General features: G+C 47.9%; 1 protein-coding gene and 1 long non-coding RNA gene across 3 annotated transcripts in view; both read right to left on the bottom strand.

Moving 5' to 3' along the window:
• Positions 1-22,115, bottom strand: part of GEMIN2 (gem nuclear organelle associated protein 2) — a 30,959-nt gene extending 8,844 nt beyond the window's left edge. Inside the window, exons 1-6 of one of the 2 annotated variants that reach the window (XM_068112801.2) lie at positions 21,896-22,115; positions 20,091-20,237; positions 12,961-13,048; positions 10,057-10,146; positions 9,828-9,881; positions 9,577-9,708 (exon numbers count right to left, since the gene is read on the bottom strand). In XM_068112801.2, the coding sequence (XP_067968902.2) occupies positions 9,577-9,708; positions 9,828-9,881; positions 10,057-10,146; positions 12,961-13,048; positions 20,091-20,221 (495 nt within the window). In that variant the 5' untranslated portion in view covers positions 20,222-20,237; positions 21,896-22,115. Of the gene's footprint in view, positions 1-9,576; positions 9,709-9,827; positions 9,882-10,056; positions 10,147-12,960; positions 13,049-20,090; positions 20,238-21,750 lie in introns of both variants that reach the window. The other variant, XM_078776072.1, reaches the window with a different exon arrangement.
• A 1,860-nt stretch (positions 22,116-23,975) lies between these two features.
• LOC137424908 (uncharacterized) lies at positions 23,976-25,932 on the bottom strand. The gene is made up of 3 exons (XR_013622980.1): positions 25,638-25,932; positions 25,061-25,264; positions 23,976-24,858 (listed from the first exon to the last, which is right to left on the bottom strand). It is a non-coding gene; the product is annotated as an uncharacterized LOC137424908 (long non-coding RNA).
• Between the last annotated feature and the right edge of the window lie 214 nt (positions 25,933-26,146).

Below are 26,146 nucleotides of genomic sequence, written 5' to 3'. Positions count from 1 at the left end.
GGACACAACTAGATCATGATATCAACCTCCCACCCAAGTTTCATCAAGATCGGATGATATAATCAGGTAGTTATGCTGCGGACACACAGACACACAAACAGACGCACACACATGACGAATATAGTGGTCACCTGATAACTCGTGAACCAATTATAGTTTTAGAGACAAGAACGCAAGAACCCTTGACCAAATTTCAGCGGTAGCAGTAAACAGGCCCATCGGGGATCTGGACCGATTTGCCGACGTGGCACTCATATCACGAGTGGGACACAATAAAATACTAAGTGGGAGATTATGAGAAGCGGATCCCTCCTACTCTCCCTGTTCACCTCTTCATTTCACTATACTGACCGAGGCTTAATTTGACAAATACTTTGGATAAACAATTTCACATTTAAAAGCAAAGATCCCATCCTTATGAAAAAATATGGTATTTTGTCACCAGCGCTCAGCTAGATTGCGAACAGTCCAACAGCACAGAATGTTGCATCCAAGAACAGCCCAGATGTACCAGATGTACCAGCGCCGAGTTGCCTTTGTTTGTTAAGCTGATAGACTATTGTAAGCATGTTTCAAAATGATGTGGTCATGGTGTCAACTTGATCAACCTGATCCCAGGCCAACGAAAGTTTTCAGGCTGAAAGTCGATGGGAAATAACCTTAAATTGGTTATTTAAGGTTCATGGAGAATGACTAAGAAAGTGTAATTGTTCAAGAATAACAAGGACATTTGGAGGCTATAAACAAAGTTAGCACTACGTGAAAAATACAAGCCTGTAAAAGGGATGATGCAAGATAAACTAGAACGGCATTCAGTAGAGAGCAAACCTCCACCTGGTTGGCCATATCACTCAATGGTGAAGATTCACTTTTAAAATTCTACTTGCCGGATCCGGATCTTCACCAAAATTGAATGGATTCTTCCTTGTCTCACACACAACCTGTCCAACAAATTTCGTCCAAATCCATCCATAACTTTTTGAGATATCCTGCTATATATCGCTTTTGGCCCCATCTCCCAATGGTGAAGAATCACTCGAAAAATTATACTAGCCGAAACTTCACCAAAATCTAATCATTTCGTCCTTGTCACATACGCTGCATCTCTGCCAAATTTCGTCCGAATCCGCTCACAACTTTTTAAGATATTTTGTTCACAAACGGCCAGACAGACAAAAGGACAGACAGACAGACAAACGTGAAAACGTCCGCCTTTGGTGGCGGAGGTAAAAATACAAGCCATTGCCAAAAATGATATTGATATAGTCTAGTCAGTCTTATTTTCATCCCTTTGAAAAAATATGTACAGTATATGAAAACTGGTGGTTGTACTCAATCAGGGTGGGCATGGGAGGGTTTTAGGTGGTTCAAAAAATTCATAGTCACAGGGATTCGGTATGCACGAAGAACCTCAATTCTTTTGTAATTGAGGTTCTGTATATTTCACCTTACCAGTAATTACTTCCCCCCCCCACCACCCCGTAATTCCCTTCTCCCCCAAACTTCACCAAACATCTACTCTTTGTCCAACGTTGTAACCCCCACCCCACCCCAAAAAAACAAAAACAAACCAAAAAAACTTTTATTTCCCTTTCTCCTCGTGTGCTTTTGTCCCATCGTGTGCTTTTGCCTCTGTCCACGTGCGCTGTCCCGCCCCGCCCCCATTATCGCCCTGCCTTCCACCTTTTGCCCTGTTCAAGTGACTCGTGGTCGTCCCTCGAGGCTCCCTCTCCCCATTGGTATTTTTGTGAATATAAGATTGTTCTTCACGGTTCTGTTTAAATATGTTTAAACTTTCCCCTTCAATGATTTATTCAGTGGTTTATTACAACACGCTGTTTTTCTTCCTATTTAAAAGGCTCCTTTCAATTTCCTCTTCAACTCATTCCATTTCAAAAAAATATTCAATGTCTTATAATTATTCTTTCTCACTACATGCTCTAAATTCTCATTCATTCCACCCCTCCTCCATCGTTCTTAAACGGATCGCTAACTTGAAAATCACAACAAACCCAATTTGTTACAAATGTTCATCTTTCATTAATCATCCACTTTCTAAACTCCTCCCTTGCCCCTCCCCTCCAAATCTCCCCCCTTGCCCCTCCCTTCCAAATCTCCCCCCCTTGCCCCTCCCCTCCTAAACTCCCCCATTGCCCCTCCCCTCCTAAACTCCCCCTTGCCCCTCCCCTCCAAATCTCCCCCCTTGCCCCTCCCCTCCAAATCTCCCCCCTTGCCCCTCCCCTCCTAAACTCCCCCCTTGCCCCTCCCCTCCAAATCTCTCCCCTTGCCCCTCCCCTCCAAATCTCCCCCCTCCCCTCCAAATCTCCCCCCTTGCCCCTCCCCTCCAAATCTCCCCCCTTGCCCCTCCCCTCCTAAACTCCCCCCTTGCCCCTCCCATTCAAAACTCCCCCCAACCCTTCCCCCTCAAATCTCCCCCCCAACCATCCCTCCCAAATTCTCCCTCCTCCCACCTCCTTCTCAAAGCTGCCTCCTCCCCACTTCGACTCCCATCTATCTCATACCTCCACCTCCCCCAACCTTCTACTTTCCTCCACCCCCCCTCAAACAACCCTCACTGTGCCTCATCCCATCACCATCAAACCTTTCGTCCTCCTCATCCTTCCCTTTCTTGTAACTCTTCTGTAATCTCTGACACACTATCAACTGCTCTTCCTACCTCCCCCTCTCATCCTTCATCTGACCCTACCCCTCCCCTGCCCTGCACCCGATGCTCCCCCTCTCTCTTCATTAACGGTATGGACCTCAAACCTGATTGATCTCTCCATTCAGGTTGCTTCTGACGATCCAGACTTGATCTGCTCAACAAAAACTTTCCTCCTTCAAGATGTCTCTGATTCCTTAATATCTCTTCCTGGTTACTTCCTCCTCTGGTATGATAGACCTGAGACTCGTCCTGGTGGTGGGGTGGCTATCTTTATCAAAAATTCTCTTCCTCACTCTCCTTGCACTGCCCTCTCTCCACCCCACCCCCAGGAGTACCTCTGGCTACGGCTTCCTCTCCGCTCCCACCTTTTGTTCATATGTGTTCTGTACTGTCCTCCAAACAGTGATGACTCCATTTACATTTCGCTGTCGGACAACATGGACGAACTTCGATCAACTCATCCAAACTCTCTCTTCCTCATATGTGGCGACTTCAACTGTTATCATGCCAGCTGGCTGGGTGTGGGTTCATCTCTCACCAGCCATGGCACCTCAGCAAAGGACTTCTGCGACTCATTGGGACTGACACAATCTGTCAATTTCCCGACCCGGATCTCAGTCAATGGAGTATCTTCTCTTCTAGACTTGGTTATGACAAACTTCCCTGCAAATGTCTGCTGCTCTTCTTCTGCTCCAATCGGTTCTTCTGATCATGTGCCTGTTAAAGTGGACATCTCTCTGGCCATTCTCAGAGAGCCTCCTCAGCGCCGACGAGTCTGGCATTTCACTCAGGCCAACTGGCATGGGCTGCAAGCAGCCATCAATCACCTCGACTGGTCTCCCATCTCTGCTGACTCTGACATCAATTCTTCCTGGGAATTCTTCCAAAGCAAACTGCTCTCTCTCATGCACAGATTTATCCCATCTCGTTTTCAGTTGTCATACCCTTCCTCCCGTCCATGGTACACTGAATCTTGTGGTGAGGCAGTTGCCCTGAAACAACTTGCCTTTGCCTCTTGGAAGGCAAATCCAACTGAAGGCAATCTCAGTTCCTTCCACCAAGCTCGGAACAAGTGTGTGTCTACCCTCAGGAGTGCCAGGAAGCACTATCTCTCCACACTCAAGATTGAACTCTCAAACCTGTCTCCTTCCTCCAAATCCTGGTGGCATCTGGTCAAATCCGTTTCTGGTGTTGTTCCCCCTCCATCCCCTCCCTTACCTCAAATGGCTACACAGTTGACACCGCACGTGACAAAGCCGAATGCCTCAACTCTGTGTTTGCCTCAAAATCTTGTGTCCCAAACCCATCTCTCTCTGTTCCCACCTTTCCCAGTCGAACCCAACTGCTCCTGGACTCTGTGTCCTTCTCTCCTGACAAGGTGGAGAAGTTTTTGTCAAACCTCGACTCTGATTCTGCAACTGGATCATCACTGATCATTATCATGACTCTGATCAGCCCACGGGTCCTAAAATCCTGCTCTGCCGCTCTATCTCACCCTCTCTCTGTTCTTTTCACCCTCTCTTTTGCTCAAGGTCATCTGCCAGCATCTTGGAAATCAGCAAACATTACCGCTTTACACAAAAAATGTGCAAAAACAGACCCTTGCAACTACAGACCAATCAGCCTGCTTCCAATTATCAGCAAAGTCATGGAATCCATCATTGCTTCGGATATCAAATCCTTCCTCTTCTCCAATGGCTTGATCTCTGATCATCAATTTGGATTCAGACGAAGTCATTCTACTCTGGACATGTTGCTTCTGCTATCCCAACAATGGATGGAGGTCCTCAATGCCAAACAGGAAATCAGAGGTGTCTCACTTGACATATTACGTGCCTTCGATACGGTCTGGCACCCAGCTCTGCTCACCAAACTCTCCTCCTGTGGTATCCATGGAAATCTCCACGCTTGGCTTGCGGACTTCCTCTCTGGTCGAAGTCAACGTGTGGCCCTGAATGGATGTCTCTCATCTCCCCTTCCTGTTCAGGCTGGAGTTCCCCAAGGTAGTGTTCTGGGCCCTGTGCTATTTCTGGTCTTCATCAATGATCTCTCCGACTCTCTGGAAAATCCTCTCTATCTCTTTGCTGATGACCACTATCTGCCGCTCCATTCCTCATCCCTCAGATCGGCAGTCTGCAGCCTCCTCACTCTCTGCAGACCTGGACAAAATCACAGACTGGTCAAACAAGTGGAACACGTCTTTCAATCCTGACAAATCTCACACTCTTACAATGTCTCTGCGAAAGGACCGACTGGAAAACCCTCCCATCTACTTTCTCAACAATCCTCTCCAAGAAGTTCTGTCGCTCAAGCTTTTGGGTCTCACTATCTGCCATGATCTTTCTTGGGAAAACCACATTTCCAAGCTGGCCTCCAAAGCCAGTCGCCGACTGGGCATCCTCCGTCGTGCGAAGTCCTTCCTTGGCACACCTGAGCTCCTCGCCACTTACAAGGCTTTCATCCGCAGCTCAATGGAATACTGTTCCCCCCTCTGGGCTGGTGCTCCAGCCTCACACCTAGCTCGGCTTCACGTTGTTGCAACCAAAGCTTTCAGAATCATTGGAATCTCCTGCGATGAAGTTAACTCCGAGGGCCTTTCACTCACTCACCGCAGGCAGGTTGGTGGTCTTTCTGTCTTCTACCGACTCCTCTCCGGCCTTGCTCCCCCAGCTCTCTCTGTGCTCTGTCCCCCCAATATTCCTTCAGGTCACACAAGATCTGCCTGCAACTCTCTTATGGTTAAACTGCCAAAATCTAGGCTCTCTGCTCACCTTCACTCTTTCATTCCCCTTTTCTCCCGCCTCTGGAACAAACTCCCCCACTCCCTTCAATCCCACTCCTCCCTCCAGGTCTTTAAAACAGCTGTTCACCACCATCTCTTATCTTCCCCCATCCAAAACCTTGATCTTTTCTACCCCTGCTAATTTACCCCATACCCTTTTTTTTTTCTTTTTAAATTCCAACTTCTTTCCTGGAAGTCCTTGCAGTGTTCATATGTTTTATACCTCTCCCACCTCCCCCCAAGCCCTCCCCCTCCCACATGTCTCCCGATGTCCCTGCTCTCAAATGTTGTGTTTGTGTCCTTCCCCCTCTCTCCCCCATCTTGTCTACCACGTACCGCTCCCCTTATTTTTTGTGTTTTGTGTGTCGGTTTGACTTTTTGTGTGATTAATGTTAGCTCTTTCACGAGCCTCGATCTTGTATACAAAAATATATATATATATATATTCCGGGCCTCAACTTGTACTCAGAATGGACTTATCTGTGGCTTAAGATATTCAATTGCAAAAATGAAAAAAAAATTTGTGCAAAGTGGAATATTTTCTGAAATATTAATTGTATAATTGTTAATTTAAAACACTGCATAAATAATTGCCCAGAACGTTTGCCGATTGGGTGAGCAATTAAACATGAATCCGCTCACTGACTCTTGCAAAATTATCCAATTAATAACGAGCACCATTACGTTTGATCCATCCATTTCAATCCTAATCATATGCATCCACCCTTACTACGTCATCTCAAAATGCTACTCGTAAAGTCACACAAGTTTTACACGGCAGCTTTGATTTTGTAGCTTTTTAAAATACTGTACCTATCTATATATGACAAAAAACATGTTTAAAAGTGAGATAAACACTCCTAAGTTATCCAAAAAGTCATCCCACAAAGTAATTCAAATAATATGCACAAAACAGTTCATCAATATTCATGACCCTGGAAGTACCATAGGCAGTGATGTGTTACAAGTGTCAGGGAGTAATTAACATCTCTATTGTTCTGACTGACAGTTTTGCATCTACCGTAGTTGATCTAGCTTCATCTTGTACTCCAAATCAACTTATCTATGAATGATGGAAAGAAAAATGTGAAAATTTGCAAATTAGACTTGTACTCCACATCAACTTATACACCAAACAAGACCAATAGTATAACAACGGCGTAGCTGGGCTTGGATCTGCTGAGTGGAGGATCTGCTGTCCCCGTCATGTGACCAGATCCTCAGCTCTGATTGGTGGACGTTTGTGAGGGACATACATACATACACCAGACGGATAGACAAACACTGTTCCAGATGGCATTTCCCTACGAGCTACGCGGTAAAAATATGGCTGCCAAACCACGTGACCAATGAAATCATCAGTGTTTTTTCTCAAACAATTTATCCCAAGATCACACAAGAAATTTCATACTGATCGGATCGAGCGTTCTACTTGTCGAATTATGATGTCATAATGAAGGCACCTGTGACATCATTATGAACAGTTATTCCCCATGGGGAGTACTTTACAATGAGCCACCTTTCAATTTTTTCCATGGAGTGGTTTTGGAGATATACAGTGCGTATCAAAAAAAAGGTAATCCGAATTCAAGGGGTTAATATGCAAAGGTTATTTATTTTGACAATTTACATGTGGTTTACCAATTATGAGGAGATCCTCAGCTTTCCATTGATACCTTCCATGCATTATTGCTGTCACACATGACCGAGTACATGTTCATTGAAAATGACAAGTTCAAATCGCATTTTTACAAGTTTGGCTAATCGATGCAAGTCAGGATAATTGGTGCAAAATGAACGTCAGATGTGAACTTTTCTCAGGAATGATTGGCCTTTATGCACCCACACCTTCATCATGTCCACCTCCCCTTTCATCACAAAGCTCACAGCGGAGGAGCATGCCCTGAACTGCTCGTCTCACCATAGCCGGGTCATTGCGCAAAGCATCCACTTCATGTCGAATACGGCCCTGCAATTCATCAAGATCACGGGGAGGAGTTACGAACACCTTGTTCTTTAAATGTCCCCAAAGGAAATAATCACATGGTGTGAGGTCAGGTGATGTTGGCGGCCATTCCACTGCATGGTTGAGGGCGATGACTCGGTCTCCAGAGTTCCCTCAGTCGATCTCGGACAGCGATAAGACGATGTGCTGGGGTGCCGTCTTGGGCCCACCAGAGATATCTGAAGACACCACGAACCTGTCACTCAAAGTTCTCCTCCAGCTGCGGTAAAACTTCATCATTGATCATCTGAAGATACCTGTTACCTTTGACATTCCTTTGAAAGAAAAATGGTCCGATCACCTGACCACTTCCACAAAGTCCCAACCAAATAGTCCACTTTTGTCGATTCATGTTGGTGTCAAAATTAAATTCCGGGGGTTGTCCTGTCGGTGCATATTCAAGAACATTATGGATATCGACCTTGCCGTCCATGGCGAAAGCAGCTTTGTCGCCGATAACGAGATACCGCAAGAAATCGACATCTGCTTCGCAACGTGCTATCAACCATCTGGCAAGCACCGGCCTCCTGGCAAAATCCCCTGGCGTAAGTTGATGTCGGATGTGAATTTGATATGGATGTTGGTGGAGGTCCAGTCTTGCGATTCGGTTGAATGTGGCCGAAGGCAATCCCGTCCCATTTCGTCTTGCGCTGGTATCCCTAGGATGCTCCAAAACTTGCTGCCTTACTGCTGCAATGTTCATTTCCGGTCGCCCAGTGCGCCTCCTACCAGAATTCCCCTTGTTGCGGTTGAGGCTAGTGCCATGCTCTTGGTATTTTCTAACATTCGCCCAGATGGTTTTGGCTGCTGGAGGCTCCCGTTCTGGGAAACGTTCCCTGAACGCATCACGAGTTCGCTGCAAACTTCCAGTTTGGTGAAAGGTTGTAAACACGAAGGTCCACTGTTCAGTCGTAAGTTGAACCATCTTTTCAATGACTCAGACTGTCTCTAAACCCATACACTGTAGGCCCATCTTAAATACCCATCTTAAACAAAGGATGACGCAACCGACGATTACCAGACCAGCTTAACAATTTTACATAATCAACTTGGCAGTCGACAAGTAATGCGTCCATTTAAAACTGTCTTGCACCGATTAGCCAAACTTGTAAAAATGCGATTTGAACTTGTCATTTCAATGAACATGTACTCGGTCATGTGTAACAGCAATGATGCATGAAAGGCATCAATGGAAAGCTGAGGATCTCCTCATAATTGGTAAACCACATGTAAATTGTCAAACTAAATAACCTTTGCATATGAATTCGAATTAATATGAATTTGAATTCCTTGAATTCGGATTACCTTTTTTTTGATACGCACTGTGGAGGCGCAAATTTTTTCGATTTTTCCAAGATGGCGCCTGTACCACGTGACCTATGACATCATATTAATAATTAAAACCATTCTACAGGAGGAGGCTGTGGTGAAAATTGTGTGTTAATCGTACCAACGGTTGCAGAGAAAACAAATTTTAAAGGGAATAAACCCGCACAATGCCGGCAGAAGGGACATACATACATACATACATACATACATCAGACGGGCTACACCGTAGAAATACAGTAGTGACAAAACAGAACACTACTGTATTCTGTTATTTATTTATTTTGGATCAAACTGATATAAAGCAATATCCCCAAATAACATCAACAACATTAAGAGGGGATGTTTAGCTAGAGCTGATAGAGGTGTGGTGTAGCAGCAGTTCTTACTGCGAAACTTTTGGCTTATTTTGGGGAACGGGCAGCGCTTTATATTTTGTATTGAAAAGCTCCCGTGTCAACTGTTTCAGGAGCACTGGCCAGTGCATACATAGATACATCAGGTCACAACCAGGTAGCAACGATTAACCCTCCATTAGTGTGGCAGGGTATCTCAACCGCCTTTTGCATGTTACTAACCATGTCCAATGGCCCACTGCACTAGCGTAGGGTTAAATCACTCACATCAACTGCAGAAAGAGCATAATATGCATCAAGCTTCCCATCCTGCTCCGAATCCGAGCACACCAATGTCTCTCTAGACTTTACTCGTCACCGACATCAATTCCTTCTGCCACCCATCCTCTACGAACCTCAAGATAGGGGACCAGTTAGAAATGCAAAAGTGCGAGGAGATTACCTTGGCGTAGTCTACACCATGTTGCAAAGTCTCCATCACATCTTCTTTCGAATCTGTCTGCTCATTTTGTTTCTGGCAATGCTTCTGGCCCAAGCAGAACAATCTCCACCCTTGTTCATCTTCACAATCTGGCTGTGCATGCAGCACAAACAGTTGCTCATAACGAAATGCAAGTCAAACATTCAACTTTGTTCCAGTGTTAAATAATTGAGGATACAACAAAACTTTGAGTATTAATCATAAATAATTACCAATTCTATGTCCTGTGAATTTAACTTGTGTACAGCACGTAGTCTCACAATTCTCTGAAAGACATCACAGAGCAAATATGTAAGCAAGCGTCAAGCATGCAAAAATTCCAATACTCGAGATTTATCAACAGGAAGAAGAAAATCTGATATCAAACAAGAATACTTCAATAAACGACACGACCACACAGTATGAGTATGTACCCAGACAAAGTCACCGTTAATTACATACCTGTCGCAGAGATGAAAAAGCAGCGACTTGCTTCCGTTGCAAATGTAGTTCAGGTGCCATGCCATTTGGGGCAGGAAGACAACCACAAAGCTAGAAAGAATGGAAGGGATGGGGTGGGGGGTTCTTGAAATGCTGGATGAAACCTCTCAAATAAATATCTGCAAGAATAATTTTGATTACGTTTTAAAATAAATAAAACTAGAACGGCACTCTTCAACGTCATGACGTCGACCGATATGCCTCTGCCCACATGATTACATCATTATACATACTTGTATGAAGTTCGATTTAAATCCCTTCAGCTGTTCTCAAGTATCGGATTTTTACCTGGCATGACCTCTGACCTTTGATACCAAAATATAATCAGTTCATCTTTGCATCATAATATATACTTGTACCAAGTTTGGTCAAAATCCCAGCAATGGTTCACAAGTTAACGCAGTGACAGAATTTTTACCAAACATGACCTCTGACCTTTGACCTCTTGACCCCAAAATCAAATATGATCATTTTTACATCATTATACATATGTGTACCAAGTTTGACTAAGATCCCTTCAGCTGTTCTCAAGTTATCACGGAAACAAAAACCTATCACGGACGGACGGACAACCCAAAAACAGTTTTGTACATTTAGAAATGTATAGCTTAGGTCAGGACTCCATGTTCGGATAGTTAGCCATCTCGATGGTTTAAGTAGGGAAATGTTAGCTTAAGGATTGTCATGTCTAAATGTGGATTATACAAAGGGTGATGCATTGTTCAATAAATAGCCAGGATTTAACATAAAGGACCTGTATGTGGCCCTGTGCTGTGTGTAGGAAGGGTGTCGGAGTGAACTCCATTCAATGTACAATGTGCGCTGAGTGGGTTCATCAAAAATGTAGTGGTCTGAGAGGGTCATTAATCAGTGTGGCAGCTACATTCAAGTGTAAGGTGTGCACAGAGGGAGCTGCAGATGGAGGAGATGTTGAGTTGGATCTTGGAGACGGCGTGAAGCTGGAAGGTGTGAAAACATTTTGCTACCTCGGAGACATGCTGAATGGAGAAGGTGGATCAGACTCGGCAACGGTTGCTCGAGTGAGATGTGCATGGAAGAAGTTTCGGGAACTGAGTGGCGTGCTGATGAGGAGGGGAGTGTCGTTGAAGCTGAAGGGAAAGGTGTATGCTGCATGTGTGAGAAGTGTTATGATTTATGGGAGCAAGACAAGGGTAATGAACGTAGAGCAGCAACGAAGGCTGGAAAGGGTGGAAATGCGAATGGTTCGGTGGATGTGTGGAGTATCGTTGAGAGAGAGGAAGACAAATGATGAATTGCGAAAGATGATGGGAATAGAGCCTGTGATTGATGCTGTGAAGAGGAACAGGTTGAGATGGTTTGGTCATGTGTTGAGGAAGGATGAAAGTGACTGGTTGAGAAGAGTGATGGAAATGAATGTAGAAGGAAGCAGAGGACGGGGAAGACCGAGAAAGACTTGGCTAAAGATGGTGGAAGAAGAAATGCGGGCAAGGGGGTTAACAAGGAGAGATGCAGAAAATAGGGCAAAATGGAGAAGATTGTCATGGGGACCGCAACGCTAACCCCTGCTCTAGCAGGGAAAATGGCCTTTAAAATGCATGTTGTTGTTGTTGTAGACCTGTATGTAAAGTCTTCTGTAATCTCAGAGTGAGGCGCCGTTGGGGCCTTGGGAAAGTTGGTTATAAAAGGGGCGTTGTCCAGAGAGTGAGAGGAGGAGTTTGTCACCTCCTTAGGGGAGGACTTTTTGAGCTGTCCGTGTTCTGTGTGCTCTCCTGAGAGACAAGAGGGTGCAAGAGAGGAACGGTTTTGAGCTTTGCGTGCCTGTTTCGTGATCCTGCTTCATCTCGTGTTTGTATTCCTGCGATCGTCCGGCTTGTGCTCCTGGTCGTTGTGCCTGTCCATCTCCCTTGTTCGTCATCCTGTTCCTGACTGCTCGCCTGCTCCGCTGTAGATTTGTAGCTGCTTTGGCGCCACCTTGGTTGTCACACCACAAGAGCACAAGAGCTAAGGCCTCGCTCGGTTCTCGTTTCCTTTCCCCGTCCGTGCTCGAGTCTGGTGTGTGGCACCCTAGATTTCCAGATTTCTCTTGTAAATTAAGACTGTGACCATGTAGGTGTATACGGAAAAGTATAAACATTTACAGAAATACAGATCAGTTCCTTCCAGTGCTGGGTGAGGTGAAGTGGAGTTACCTGCAAATATTTTTTGATCGCCGCCATGTTCTTTACAGACGTTTTTTTCATACACAGATACACATCAGTGGCTGCATTCATCAGATAAGCCGTCGCTATCAAGTTACTTTGACTTGAATTGATATATAATTCATGCCTTTTAAACAGAGTCTGAAGGAAATATGAAATAAACAGTCATCCGGCACGTCGGTCTAGCAAGATAAGTGCTGTATAATTAATAATAAGCACTCACCTGCTATGCTACTCTTTTAAAAATCCGTTATTTTAAAAATGTTTATGTATATGGCTTTACTCTCTCTCAGTAAGTTATCATCACTCTTTCTCATAATTAAATAGTCAGTTAAAGCTGCAAAATAAACGTAATGTAATTGCGATATTCATTTCCCCCATCAAACCAGTTGTTGTTGTTGTTTAATGCAATTACTCTTGGGGAGAAATCTTTAACTTACGTTGGACCAAATGCATTTTGGGAGGGTTGGGGTGGAAGGGAGTGGGGGAGGAAGACAGTGTGAATGTGATTCTAAATAATAAATAAATAACACAGGAGAGATATGGATAGGCAAGAAAAATAAATATTTATTTACACACAAACTCCATAGGCCGCACACCCAGATAAGCAGTTCTCCAAAGGCTAAAATGACTGGATCATCAGCTGGGAACAAGCTCTCTTGACAATGAGAGATAAAGAACTTACGCTGGAGACAACAGCTTGCTTTTTTGATTTCAACTTTTTCGGGTCGATTTCCGCCACAACAACGTCTGGACAGTGTGAAGCTTCGACTCTGGAAACAGCACAAATGCACATGGCAGGGATAAAGGCCTAAATGATGGCTGGCACGCGCACACAATACTGTTGTGGCGAAGAGTAGCACAAAGTGTAATGGCAAATGAAAAAAAGAAATTGTTTTTGGTTAGAACCTTGAAAACATTGCTAATACCATTTAAACTTAAATAAACAAATAAAGGAAGACCAATTAAAGTTTTTTTAATCACTCGCCAATTTTTATACAAATTCTGTAAAATGTTATGATGAAAGTGACGACGGTTAATTATTTATCAGTTATCTCTTAATGAATGTTAACACAAGTGTTTGTGACCCAATTTAGCGAAGACCAGGATCATATGTTGAGGCCGCCCTTCTGTCATCCTCACCCTTGTGTCTGTCTCTTCTCCCTCTGTGTTTAACTCTCAAATCACTCCCACTGTCCTTTAACATAATAACTTGACTTCAAGCAGACTCAAGTCCCGCCATCCCTACAACAAGGTGGCACAAGAGATGCTCAGTTCTATCCCTGAGGACCTGTCTAGAAGCGCATGGCTGATGGCATCTTGGAAGCAGGTGTGGGAAACGGCCGGGCCCACCCGCATCCACCGCTACATCTGGGACCCAGGAGGTGGCGTCGTAGGAGAAGACCTACCACGCCTGCAATGGACCTTGCTGAACCGTCTACGTACGGGGGTCGGCCGCTTCAAATCATCGCTGAAGATGTTGGGCCTGGCAGACAGCGCCGCGTGCGAGTGCGGCGAGCCTGAACAGACTGCCGAACACATAATTACCACCTGCCCCCGATACAGACCACCTTCAGAAGCCGGCCTCTTCGACGTAGGACCAGAGACGACGGCATGGCTGCACGACACTGAGCTGGCCATCTGATGATACACGAAAGAAGAAGAACACGTGATGCATCCATATGAGCTACGAAGAATCCTCACGTGCTCTAGCGGAATGGCGCTTCAACGCGCGTTACCGCAGCGCTGCGACGACACTTGCTCATGTGGATGCACCACGTGAGCAAGTGTCGTGCCACTCGTGGAGCAGGGGGAGAGACCTCTCCGCGGGGCATACAGAGGCCTGGCTATAAAAGGCAACGACGCTCACACCTCGGAGATGGGGAGAGACGCCACGGTGAGCAGATGCAAAAGACACAGTGAGACCTCTCAGGGCGAAGAGACAGAAGGAGACACAGCGGATGCAGGGAGATGCCAAAGATGGACGCAAAACACATCAAACCACTGGAGAAGGGCGTGAAGGGCATGAAGAGTGAAGCTTGTTGCAAAGCGTCATTGGACTGTCTGCTAACCTGCGAGACCAGCCTGCATCATGTCTCCTGACACTCACCACAGGTATGACCGCACACCCCTTCAGGCCGTCCCATGTCTCTGGCCAAGTAAGAATAACCATTTTAAACTGTGACCGTCAAGATTAAGCACACCTAGCGGGTTTCTCTTCCATTTTTATTCTTATTCTCCTCACTGTGCCCCAAGCCCATTAATTACTAAACTAGTTTCTTTTTAAACAAGTGTCTGTGCATTTTGAGTCACGGTATCATTCTTGAGCGTTATCAAATTCACCTCAGAACCGTGCGTGCATTGAAGTTTCCATGTAGCTAAATTAATAAATCTTAACCACACCGCACCACATAATCACGTGTGTGGAACACCTTTGCTTGGCTTGGCTTCGTGTTGATCTCAGGCGGTCTCACGTCGTCCGTTACAACATCTATTCTGGTCAATATCTCGATAAATAGACAAAAATGAAACTCGATTCCAGATCATATACCTGCAATGCGGGGACAATGATTCTCCATCACCACGTTTTTTTTTTTTTTTTTGTTTTTTTTTTTGTATACTGAATCGAGGCTCGTGAAAGAGCTAACATTTACTTCACAAACAAATCAACCAGACAAACAAAACACACAAAAAGAGGGAGCGGAAAACAAGATGGGGAGAGAAGGGGAAGCACACAAACACAACATTTGAGAGCAGGGAGATGTGTGGAAGGGAGAGGGCTTGGGGGGAGGAGGCGTGGGAAGGGGGGGGGGGGGGGTGGAGGGAGAAGTATAAAACACAAGGACACCAAGGACTTCCAGGACAGAAGTTGGTATTTCAAAAAAGTGGAATTGGGGTGAAATTAGCGGGGGTAGAAAAGATCAAGGTTTTATTGTTAAACAGTAGGGGGAGGGCGGTTGACAGATTACTTTGTATTTTGGAGGTTTCAGGGGCCAAGATGGAGCCCTTAGTGTTCAATATTATCGCCAATTTAGCCTTAATGTTCACCCATGCCTTCTCCGATTACAGATCGCTGTGTTAGAACGGGATGACCAATCAAACCGAGGACTCACAGTTGCACACCTCAGTGCAGACCAGGTTGTTAATTCTGAATGAAGACTTGTTTATTCACTCAAAATTGGTTATTACCCTCACCAGCGTGTATGCAACTTTACCTTACGGTAAAGTGCACAGATAACGTGTTAACGTGCATTGCGCTAGTGTGCATGCCACTCTGCCCCAGAGGAAAGACAACATCCCTTAGACTAAGCAATCATGGGGAAAGAGCTGGAATGTATAGAACTTTGGAAGATATTTGATTCCATCCCTGACCAAGTCAAATCAAGAATAAAAATGGTCATGCTGCTTCAAATGCTCAAAGCTCAGAATTTCAAGGATAGAGTGCAGACAAACCACAAGGGATGGCATCCATGGGGGGTGGAGAAAATTCTAACTTAATTGCCCCGCTAAATGCGGAAAGAAAAATGAGGTTCTCATAAAAGACGGTGTCACTGGTACCCAGAGTGCTCTGGGAATTGACATCACTTCCCCTAAGCGCGGGGTGGCTGTCAGAAGTCAAGTCCCTAGGGCATGTATTTGTTTACAGATGGACGAGTGGTTTTTGGATTCAGTTCCACTACGAGCCAGCCTTACACCCTATATAAAAAAAAAACCCCCAAACAAACAACCGTGTCGCCTCGATCACTTTCCATAAGAGCAAAGTTTTCAAGCCGTTCCACAACAGCAAAGTGTCATGGGCATGATCCCCGGCTGGATGGAATACGATGATGGGGGGGAAAATAACAAAGTTCAATCTCACAGTTCCAGAGCACTGAACACGAGCAACAGTTTGGCCTCCAGGGCTGACCTTGTTCAGAGCTGCATGGCAATTCCCAAAACTGAACAAATTGGTGAGAAAAAAAAACCCAAAGCCTTAACCCCAGCAACTCAATCCACCAAACTACCCGAGAAGGTCAATTTCACCCAATTGCTTAACACCCTCTGTCGGGCATTTGACTTTCACCCCGAGTTCATCACCCAGGTTGCATTTTTTTTCTTTTTTTCTGAAACTGTTTTTGGACAGGGCCCTATTTGCGACTGCCAATGGGGCAACTGCACTTTCCAGTCCTTGACTGCTCATCCCTTCACAGACAGAAATACCTGTGTGCTTACATGCACTGGTGTTGCTGGAGTCCCTGGACTTGAGTCCCTGGTGTTGGGCTAGCGGCTAGGGTGCCGGCTTAGGATCCTAGGATCCTGGGTTCGAATCCCGGTCAATCGCTGAATTAACGCCAGGGGGGTTGACTCAGCCTGTCATCCTTCCGAGGTCGGCAAATTGAGTACCAGTTCACTGGTAATTCCCTGCTTGTCGTTAAAGGCGGCAAAAAGGGTTGGCGTCAGGAAGGGCATCCGGCCGTAAAACATTGCTTCAAAAAGGGGACCGAAAAACAACAACAACCACAGTTCCCGAAAAAGGCCAACCCCCGCTTGCGGGGAAAAATGGCCTCTAAAGGTGGTTTTTTTTTTTGGTTTTTTTTTACATGCACGCTGCTCTTCTATACCTCACAGAAACATTTAGGGTATCCTGCCAGCCCTTCCCACAAGGTCTTTTGGATAAATAGGATTACTCTGGAAAATCCTGCTCATCTCTTTATTGCATGAGGACTCCATTCCTGCCGGCACATCCCTCATCCTGGAAACAGGCAGTCGGCATCCTCTTTCTCTCTGCAGACATTGATAGAATCAGGAGCGGCTCCGACACTCGGAATGTCTTTTAACCCTAACGCATCTCATAATCTCACTCTGTCTCTCCAAAGACCAAAAGGACCATCTGGTGCGCTCTCCCATCCACTCCTCAACAAACATGTTGAACTTGAAGAAGTTTATTGTTTAAGAAGTTAGTGCACAAACTCCTCCTATGCCTGTAGTGCCATGGTCTCGCACGCTGATCAAGTCAATATTCCCGTTCGAATCTCCAACATCGTCAGTTGAATCCATTATACTGTGGGGTTTACCCCATTGGGACATAATCCACAGGCACGGGACCAGTGGGGCTTTTGATGGTGTGGGCGTGGCGTGCGCGCGGTTGTTGGAGCCACGCCCCCTTAAAAGTGATTTTGCGTTATAAAAGATGTATGAGTTCCGGTCGCGAGTTAGTTCTGTTGGAATAAAGGAGCTTTGAAAAGCTGAGAAGTGTCTCGTCCTCTCGTCATCCGCAACTCCTGCATTGGTGACCCCGTCTTGCTCTCGACGTTTTCGGAGCTTCAAACGAACATAGTGACAAGCGCAGTTTCGATTAAACTGCCGGAGTTTTGGGAACGACAAGCGGCCATCTTGTTCGCACAAGCTGAGGCTCAATTCGCCATTCGGAGCATTTCTGCTGACGACACGAAGTATTATTATGTCATGTCTGCGCTCAGCTGCTCCACTGCGCCAGAGTGGTGAGCCTTCTCCGGGATCCTCCGAAGGACCGCAAGTACGAGATGGTAAAGGCACTGCTGCTCGTAACCTTCGAGCTCACTGAGGCCGAGCGCGCCAGCCAGCTACTTTCTCTACCCGGGCTGGGCGACTCCAAGCCGTCAGAGCTTATGGACCACATGTTGTCTCTCCTGTGCAGCCACCAACCATGTTTCCTCTTCAAAGAACTGTTCCTGCAACAGCTGCCAGGTCAGGTACGGACAGCCCTGGCCAACTCGTCTGTTAAGGATTTCCACGCCCTGGCCAGGGAAGCAGACAAGTTTTTTCTCCGCAGAAAAGACAGCAATGTAGTGCAGCTGCACAGGCCAACAGAGGCCAAAAATGGCCTCTAAAGGTGGTAGTGCAGCTGCATGGGACCCCGGCGCCGTCGAGCCTACGCCGCTGGCAGACACCGTCGCGGCTGCCATTACGGCCCAGCGGCGGAAGGCCCCAGGCTTGTGCCTTTACCACGCCAGGTTTGGTTCCAAGGCCAAAGCATGCCGGCTACCCTGCAGCTTCAGCGAGTCGGGAAACGGGATGGCCGGCGCTCGTTAACTGCCATGAGCGTCGGCCGTCCGGGCAGTTTGTTGTTCATTTCGGACACCGACTCGAAGGATAATACGGTCGCCGATTGTCTCCCCCGGTCCATAGCTGGCGCGGTTCACCTTGGCATCGACTACGCCCACATGGCGGCCTATCAGATCTCTGACCCAGATGTCCAGGCCTGCAGGGTGGCCGTCACGGGACTTCGACTGTCTGATGTGCCGTTCAAGGACACGGGCACCACGCTACTGTGCGACGTATCTTTGGGACAGCCTCGCCCCGTCGTACCCACCAGCTGGAGACGGCTGGTGTTCGATGCCGTCCACGGTCTTTCTCACCCGGGCAGTAAAGTGTCGCAAAAATTGGTGGTGGCGAAGTTCGTTTGGCACGGCGCTCAGGAAAGATGTGCGCGACTGGGCCAACACCTGCGTCGAGTGCCAACACTCGAAGGTGCATCGCCATACCCAGGCCCCATTGGCGCCATTCACAGTGCACGAGCGACGCTTTGACCATGTTAACGCGTTCCTGGTAGGGCCCCTCCCTCCTTCGCGGGGATTCACCCACCTCCTCACGATGGTTGATAGGACCACCAGGTGGCCAGAGGCCACCCCGCTCACATCTACAATGTCCGCCGATGTGGCCCGGGCATTCATGGCACTTGGGTTGCCCGTTTTGGTGCCCCCTCGGACATCTCTTCAGACAGGGGGCCCCAGTTCACTTCAGAGCTCTGGGGTGCGGTCGCCCAGGGGTTGGGGGTAAAGCTCCATCGCACCACTGCATATCATCCCCAGGCTAATGGATTGTGTGAGAGGTTCCATCACAATATGAAAGCTGTTCTCAGGGCCAGTCTCCATCCGGGATGACAGTTGGGCCGACAGACTCCTGTGGGTCATGTTGGGCCTCAGGAAAGCCCCTAAGGAAGGCCTCCAGTCCTCATCCGCGGAGCTCGTCTATGGCCAGCCGCTGCGGGTTCCCGGGGAGTTCATGCCCGACGCCACAAGCCCCTGGTCCGCTGGCTGTCAGCGGTCGGTTCTCCGGGAGAATACCAAGATGTTTGCACCGGTACCCACATCTCAACATGGGTTGACTCAGGCCCACGTCCCGGCGGATCTATGTACAGCGGAGTACGTCTTTGTTCGCCATGACGCACACCGGGGGCCGCTTCGGCCACCTTACGACGAGCCTTTCCACGTTCTGGAGGCCGGGGACAAGTCCTTCATGGTCGACATCGGCGGCAAACCGGACCACCTTTCGGTGGACCGCCTCAAGCCGGCTCACTTAGAACTAGACCAGCCCCCTCGGTAGGCTCAACCCCCACGGCGGGGCCGTCCCCCGTCGGGTAAGTCCCCGGTTGGCCCGCCCACCGCCAACAGTCCCTGCTCGGGTCATCAGTCGTTTCGGCCGGGTGGTTAAGGCCCCCCGAAAAGTGACATTACCCATGCGAGTGAATTCTGGGGGGGCGCATGTGGGGGTTACCCCATTGGGACATAATCCACAGGCACGGGACCAGTGGGGCTTTTGATGGTGTGGGCGTGGTTGTTGGAGCCAAGCCCCCTTAAGCGTGATTTTGCATTATAAAAGATGTATGAGTTCCGGTCGCGAGTTAGTTCTGTTGGAATAAAGGAGCTTTGAACAGCTGAGAAGTCTCTCGTCCTCTCGTCATCCGCAACTCCTACAATACAATACAACCAATACAATAGACATTGCCACGTTATACTCGAGCATATTATCCACGATACTGCGCCCCTGCATCCCCATACTCGGATTAATACTCACTGCACTCGTCTCAGATACTCCTGCGGGGTCTGTGGAGGTATTGCTGGATCGAAAGATTCTTTATTGTTTGCGTTCTCCACGGGAAGCGCTTGGCTGTGCAGATCGTCCTCCTTGGCTCCGCGTCTCCACATTAGGTCAATCTGTTTACTGTACATGAGGCAGGAGCATCAGCACCGATTTCATCAAGAACCTTTCACTTCATATAAAACGATTTCACGAAACACGCACCCAGGCATCCACCGCCGAGCTTGTCTATGGCCAGGTGCTACGCGTCCCGGGCGAATTTGTGCCCGACGCTACCAGTCCCTGGTCCGCAGCTCACCAGCGCTCGGACCTCCAGGAGGCCGCCCGACGGTTTGCCCCCGTGCCAACATCCCACCACGGTGACCCCCAGTCCTACGTCCCCCCAGCTCACCATGGTGGACAGGACCACCAGGTGGCCGGAGGCCGTTCCCCTCGTCTCCACCACCACCGCCGACGTGGCGCAGGCTTTCATCGCCACCTGGGTCGCCCGCTTCGGCGCACCGGCGGACATCTCGTCAGACCGCGGACCACAGTTCACCTCCGAGCTGTGGGGCGCGGTCGCCCGCAACCTGGGGGTCAAGCTCCACCGTACTACGGCCTACCACCCCCAAGCAAACGGGTTGTGCGAGCGATTCCACCGCTCCATGAAGGCCGCGCTCATGGCCGGCCTTCAAGACGGCGGTTGGGCCGACCGGCTGCCGTGGGTCCTTTTGGGCCTTCGCACGGCCCCCAAGGAGGACCTCCAGGCATCCACCGCCGAGCTGGTCTATGGCCAGGTGCTACGCGTCCCGGGCGAATTCGTGCCCGACGCTACCAGTCCCTGGTCCGCAGCTCACCAGCGCTCGGACCTCCAGGAGGCCGCCCGACGGTTTGCCCCCGTGCCGACATCCCACCACGGTGACCCCCGGTCCTACGTCCTCCCAGCACTCCGCACAGCGGAGTATGTTTTTGTGCGTCATGACGCACATCGGTGGCCACTCCAGCCGCCGTACGACGGGCCCTTCCGGGTGCTGCGACGGGACGACAAGTCGTTCGTCATCGACATCGGCGGCAGGTCGGACCGGATTGCAGTGGACCGCCTCAAGCCGGCGCACGTGGACGTCGACCACCCACCACGGGTGGCCCTTCCGCCGCGGCGAGGCCGCCCCCCGTCCACGGGGCCCCCCACTCGACCGCCCACCACCTCACCGGACCCCCTCCCACGACCCGCCAGGGGTCGCTTCGGCCGGGTCATCGGGACCCCCCTCAAGTTGACCCTGCCGGTGCATGTCGATTCTGGGGGGACGTGTGTAGCGGCTGCCGCTGGGGTTTCACAATCGCCTTGCACCTATCAAGGACGCGGAGCGATCACCATGCCGGGCTCGTCCAGGACGCACGGGCAGGCTCGCCCTCAACTTGCCAGGCCGCAGCCAGGACGCTGGGCCACGCCCCCTGGCGCCGGGCCTGGGCAAACCCCCTGGGTTAATAGATATATATTGCTGACCGATAAACGGGTTTTCAGAGTGCCTGAGTGTGATTTCAATAAAGCAACTCAGATGAATTCCAGCTTTTTGTCGCGTCCATTCTTCTGATCGACGTGGGAGCCCCAGCTCCTTCAACACAATGATTCAAATATGAATACAATAAACCACGTGACCTCTGAATCACCGTCCGGCGTCTCCTCACCAATTCGCTTAACATCCTGTTAAACAAGTCACTTATAAAAGTATACCAAACAGCAATGAGGATTACGGTCTGAAAGAAATAACCGAAAAACAACACCAAGCTCAACATCACAGTACCTGCTCCTCGCCTGGTAGTGGTAACACAAACGCGGCCGGTACGGCCCACACAGGCGGAACTTCAGATTAGATCCACGTCCACCTCTTCCATGCAATTCATACACGCCAAACGCAGATATCAAATGTAAACAGTGCACGTCGACACAGCCGAGTTGAAACGATGATAGTTACAGAAAGCGAGGAGGAACAGGGTCGAAAAAATGGTACTGCAGCGAACTACAGCACCATGGATGCCAGGAAGTGCGCGAAATACATTCTCAACATTTCAACGGCAGGGCGAGCTGTTATATACTTCAATTTTTCTTAGATTTTAAAATGAAATTAAATTTACCAAATAGTAACTTTGGACCTCAGGGTTCAGAAAGTCAATGATTCAAAGTTATTAGAAAAACAATTTTTTTTTTTTTTTTTTTACCGGTATGAAAAGATCGAGACTCGTGTAAGAGCTAACATTAATGGAAAAAAAAAAACGGACACATAAGACAAGATAAAGGGAGTGGGAGACAAGATGGGTAAGCACACAAGCACAACACCTGAGAGCAGGAACATCGGGAGATCTGTGTGAGGGAAAGGGCTTGGGGGAGGAGGCGTGGGAAGGGGTGTGGAGTGTGGGAAGAGGGGGTGGGGAGTGTGGGAAGAGGGGGTGGGGAGTGTGGGAAGAGGGGGTGGGGAGTGTGGGAAGGGGGGGGGTTTGGGGGGTGGGAAGGGGGAGTGGGGAGTGTGGGAAGGGGGGGGGGTGGGAGAGGTAAAAACCACACGGACACAGCTAGCACTTCCAGGAAAGACGTCGGTATTTCAGAAAAGTGTATCTGGGGTGAATTAACAGGGGTAGAAAAGATCAAGGTTTTGGATGGGGGAAGATAGATGGTGGTGAACAGCTGTTTTAAAGACCTGGAGGGATGAGAGGGACTGAAGAGAGTGTGGGAGTTTGTTCCAGAGGCGGGAGAAAAGAGGAATGAAGGAGTGAAGATGAGCAGAGAGTCTTGATTTTTGCAGTTTAACCATAAGAGGGTTGCTGGCAGATCTTGTGCGATCTGTAGGAATATTTGGGGGACAGAGCCCAGAAAGAGCTGGGGGGGCAAGGCCGGAGAGGAGTCGGTAGAAGACGGAAAGACCACCAACCTGCCTGCGGTGAGTAAGTGAAAGGCGCTCGGAGTTAGCTTCATCGCGTGAGATTCCAATGATTCTGAATGCTTTGGTTTCAACAGCGTGAAGACGAGCTAGGTGTGAGGCAGGAGCCCCAACCCAGAGGGGAGAGCAGTATTCCATTGAGCTGCAGATGTAAGCCTTGTATGTGGTGAGGAGCTCAGGTGTGCCAAGGAAGGACTTCGCACGACGGAGGATGCCCAGTCGGCGACTGGCTTTGGAGGCCAGATTGGAAATGTGGTTTTCCCAGGAAAGATCATGGCAGATAGTGAGACCCAAAAGCTTGAGTGACAGAACTTCTTGGAGAGGATTATTCAGAAAGTGGGTGGGAGGGTTGTCCAGTCGGTCTTTTCGGAGAGACATAGTGAGAGTGAGATTTGTCAGGATTGAAAGACATGTTCCACTTGTTATTAATTATGGATAATAAAGGGCTTAATATATTGATGTATATTATTAATTTTAATAACAATAATAAATGTAGTAATATTATTAATATTAATAATGGGCTTAATATTAATAATGGGTAGCTAGGTCTGACTTCCAAAATTACCATTTGTTGGTGTAGTTACCGTGTACGTGAAATCACAAGTACGGTTTAGGTTCATCAATAACGTTTAAATACGGGATGTTTTAATCTTAATTGTAAACTACTGAAAAAAATGAAGGTGGGGGCATCACCCAAACTCGGCCGGTGGATCGTACCCTCGATGCTTACTGCGTTATTTAACCAAGAACAGTCGAGCGGTCCTGTTGAATACATAGCGGCTAATGTGTGGAGCAATTGATGGGGAAAAAGGTCCCAGCTAACACTACTGCAGACTACGCTACAGCAATACACCAGTGGAGGAAAAGACATCACAGGCATTCTCTGGAAAGACCAACTCAGGAACAAATGTAAGGGTATTTATTATTTACAAGGGGGTGAGGAAAAGTATGTGGTACATTGAAAACAATCGTTTTATTCACAAGTACAGCAGACATACATTTATTCGTGTGATGCGGCGGAGGACAAACAACGGGGGAGTAATGAGTAACCGTGCCGTGTGGTAATGTACAGAGCAAAAAGGTACAGTCGAGTTCTTACCCGGTTAATAAAGCACTTAGACAATCTTACTTACATTAACATGGCATCGGCACCAAATCAGATTCACACCCGAAGAGTGTTGCGGTGGTTGAGTAGTGCATGTCTTGTGGTATTGGGACAGTGGTTGGGGGCAGTGTGGTTGAGCTGATTGAGGTGACTTGGGTGAATGGCGAGCAAATAAAGTGTGAAGTCGTCGTTGGCCGGTTGGGGAGGGCGGGGGGGTGTGGGGGGGGAGGGAGGGGAAAGGTGGTTGTGGTGTTGTGACGTGGAGGTGGTTAGTAGGTTGGCAGTCCGGTAGTGGTTAAAGTGTGGTTGAGGTAGCATTGTGGTGGTGGGGACAGTTTGACTTTGGCGTGCACATTTGAATGAGGTTTTGGCACATATATACAAATGAGGCAGGCGTGCTTTCTCCTTTGCTTCTGGAGAGTGGCTCCATCCTCCAAGACGAAGATACAAAGTAAAGATGGGAAAACCCAGATTAATCCCTCACATTGCATATTTCCCTAGAAACCCATTAGACATAAGGGAGAACTGTCTAAAACATTTAAAAATGAAATAATTAACTCGGGAGCCTTTATGTTGTGCCATTGCTGGGGATGATGAGCACCTTCACAGTATATATTGTCGCGTCACCAGCGTTTAAGACCACTGGATGATGAATGGCCGAACGTTTCTACTCCCGAGCCAGCAGCCAAATTTTTGGCACGCGAGATGGAGGCTGCGTGACGTTTACCTGATGGAACAAAAGCAACACGGGTTTATGCACGAACCCACGACAAAGAAACACGACAATAAATTCAACAGATATGAATTTAATGAAAATAAACCAAATAATGAAAATGAGTGCTGAGGTAAAACTTAAATTCTATTTTGAGGTGCCTCCATACAGTTACAAATACAACACAGGGGAAAGATAGCAAAATCAAATCAAATACCTTTTTATAGTGCACTTAGCTCGTCCAACGAGATCGTTTGGTGAGGTCGGCAGTGGTCGCCAAGTCCAACGATTCTCACGCCTGACCGCCCAATATGGCGCCAGCAGACAATGAGAATGCACAGAGCCATGAAGCGAGCAGCCAAGACGGCCCTCTCGGTGTTCTCCACCACTGTTTGGGAGGGACAGCGTGGCCTCCAGCTCCCTTGCACCAACAATAATCACAGCTCCTTATAGTCAGGTTCACTATGTTTTTTCGTTCAAAATTTTTGGAGATTAGCAAAACGATACATTTTTGGGATATTCAGAGCATGAGGAATCCAAAAATTAATGTTGCCATTTGCGTAGACACCTTTGTGAAAATGACACTCAGGACAGTGATGAAGATCTGTAATAGCATATTCCTGAACGGTGTAGACCTAGTAGATCCTGTGTATAGGACTTATAGTTCAATCTGATACTAACAAGGCTGCTTTCTTGCTTTATAAACCCATACCTATAACTTCAAAGGACTTGCAATATCATGTATTATCTAATACAGTTATATCACAAATATAAAGACAATGGTTTTCAATTACCTTTGTTTGTTGCTTTTCTATAATCCTGAGCACTATTTTGAGGCCTTTATTGGATTCCTTGACCCAGAAAACAGCAGTCGCGCATTTTGTCTTCATGGTCCCTGGCTTTCATCGGTTCGAGTGACCGCATTGTCCTTTCCTTGGCCCGTTGGTGCTGGCTGTGCGGCGGCGTCGGTGCGCTGAGAGACGTTGGTGCTGTGTGAAGCAGATGGCGAGGACAAGTGCGGCTGGAGTGAACGAGCTAAGGCCTGCTTACCGCACACGAACTTTGCGCCATGGCATGCGTTTACCGCGCAAGGACCTCCGGGACCCGTTCGCGGACCGACAGGGTTCAAGAGCCGCTCAGAGCCAAGTACACAAACACACGCATTATTTCCCATTTATTTTTCCCCTTGTGTTGTTTATGAATCCGTCTTGAGGGTCCCTCAATTAGGAATTTTAGTTTGCTGTGCATTCTTTTGTTACCGGCATTTCTTTCAATAAAGCCGGTATTTGTACATTTTAATTCC

This window comes from Myxine glutinosa, chromosome 4 (assembly GCF_964187855.1).
Source record: "Myxine glutinosa chromosome 4, kmMyxGlut1.1, whole genome shotgun sequence".
Classification (NCBI taxonomy): domain Eukaryota; kingdom Metazoa; phylum Chordata; class Myxini; order Myxiniformes; family Myxinidae; genus Myxine; species Myxine glutinosa.
This window is presented reverse-complemented; position numbering and strand designations above follow the sequence as displayed.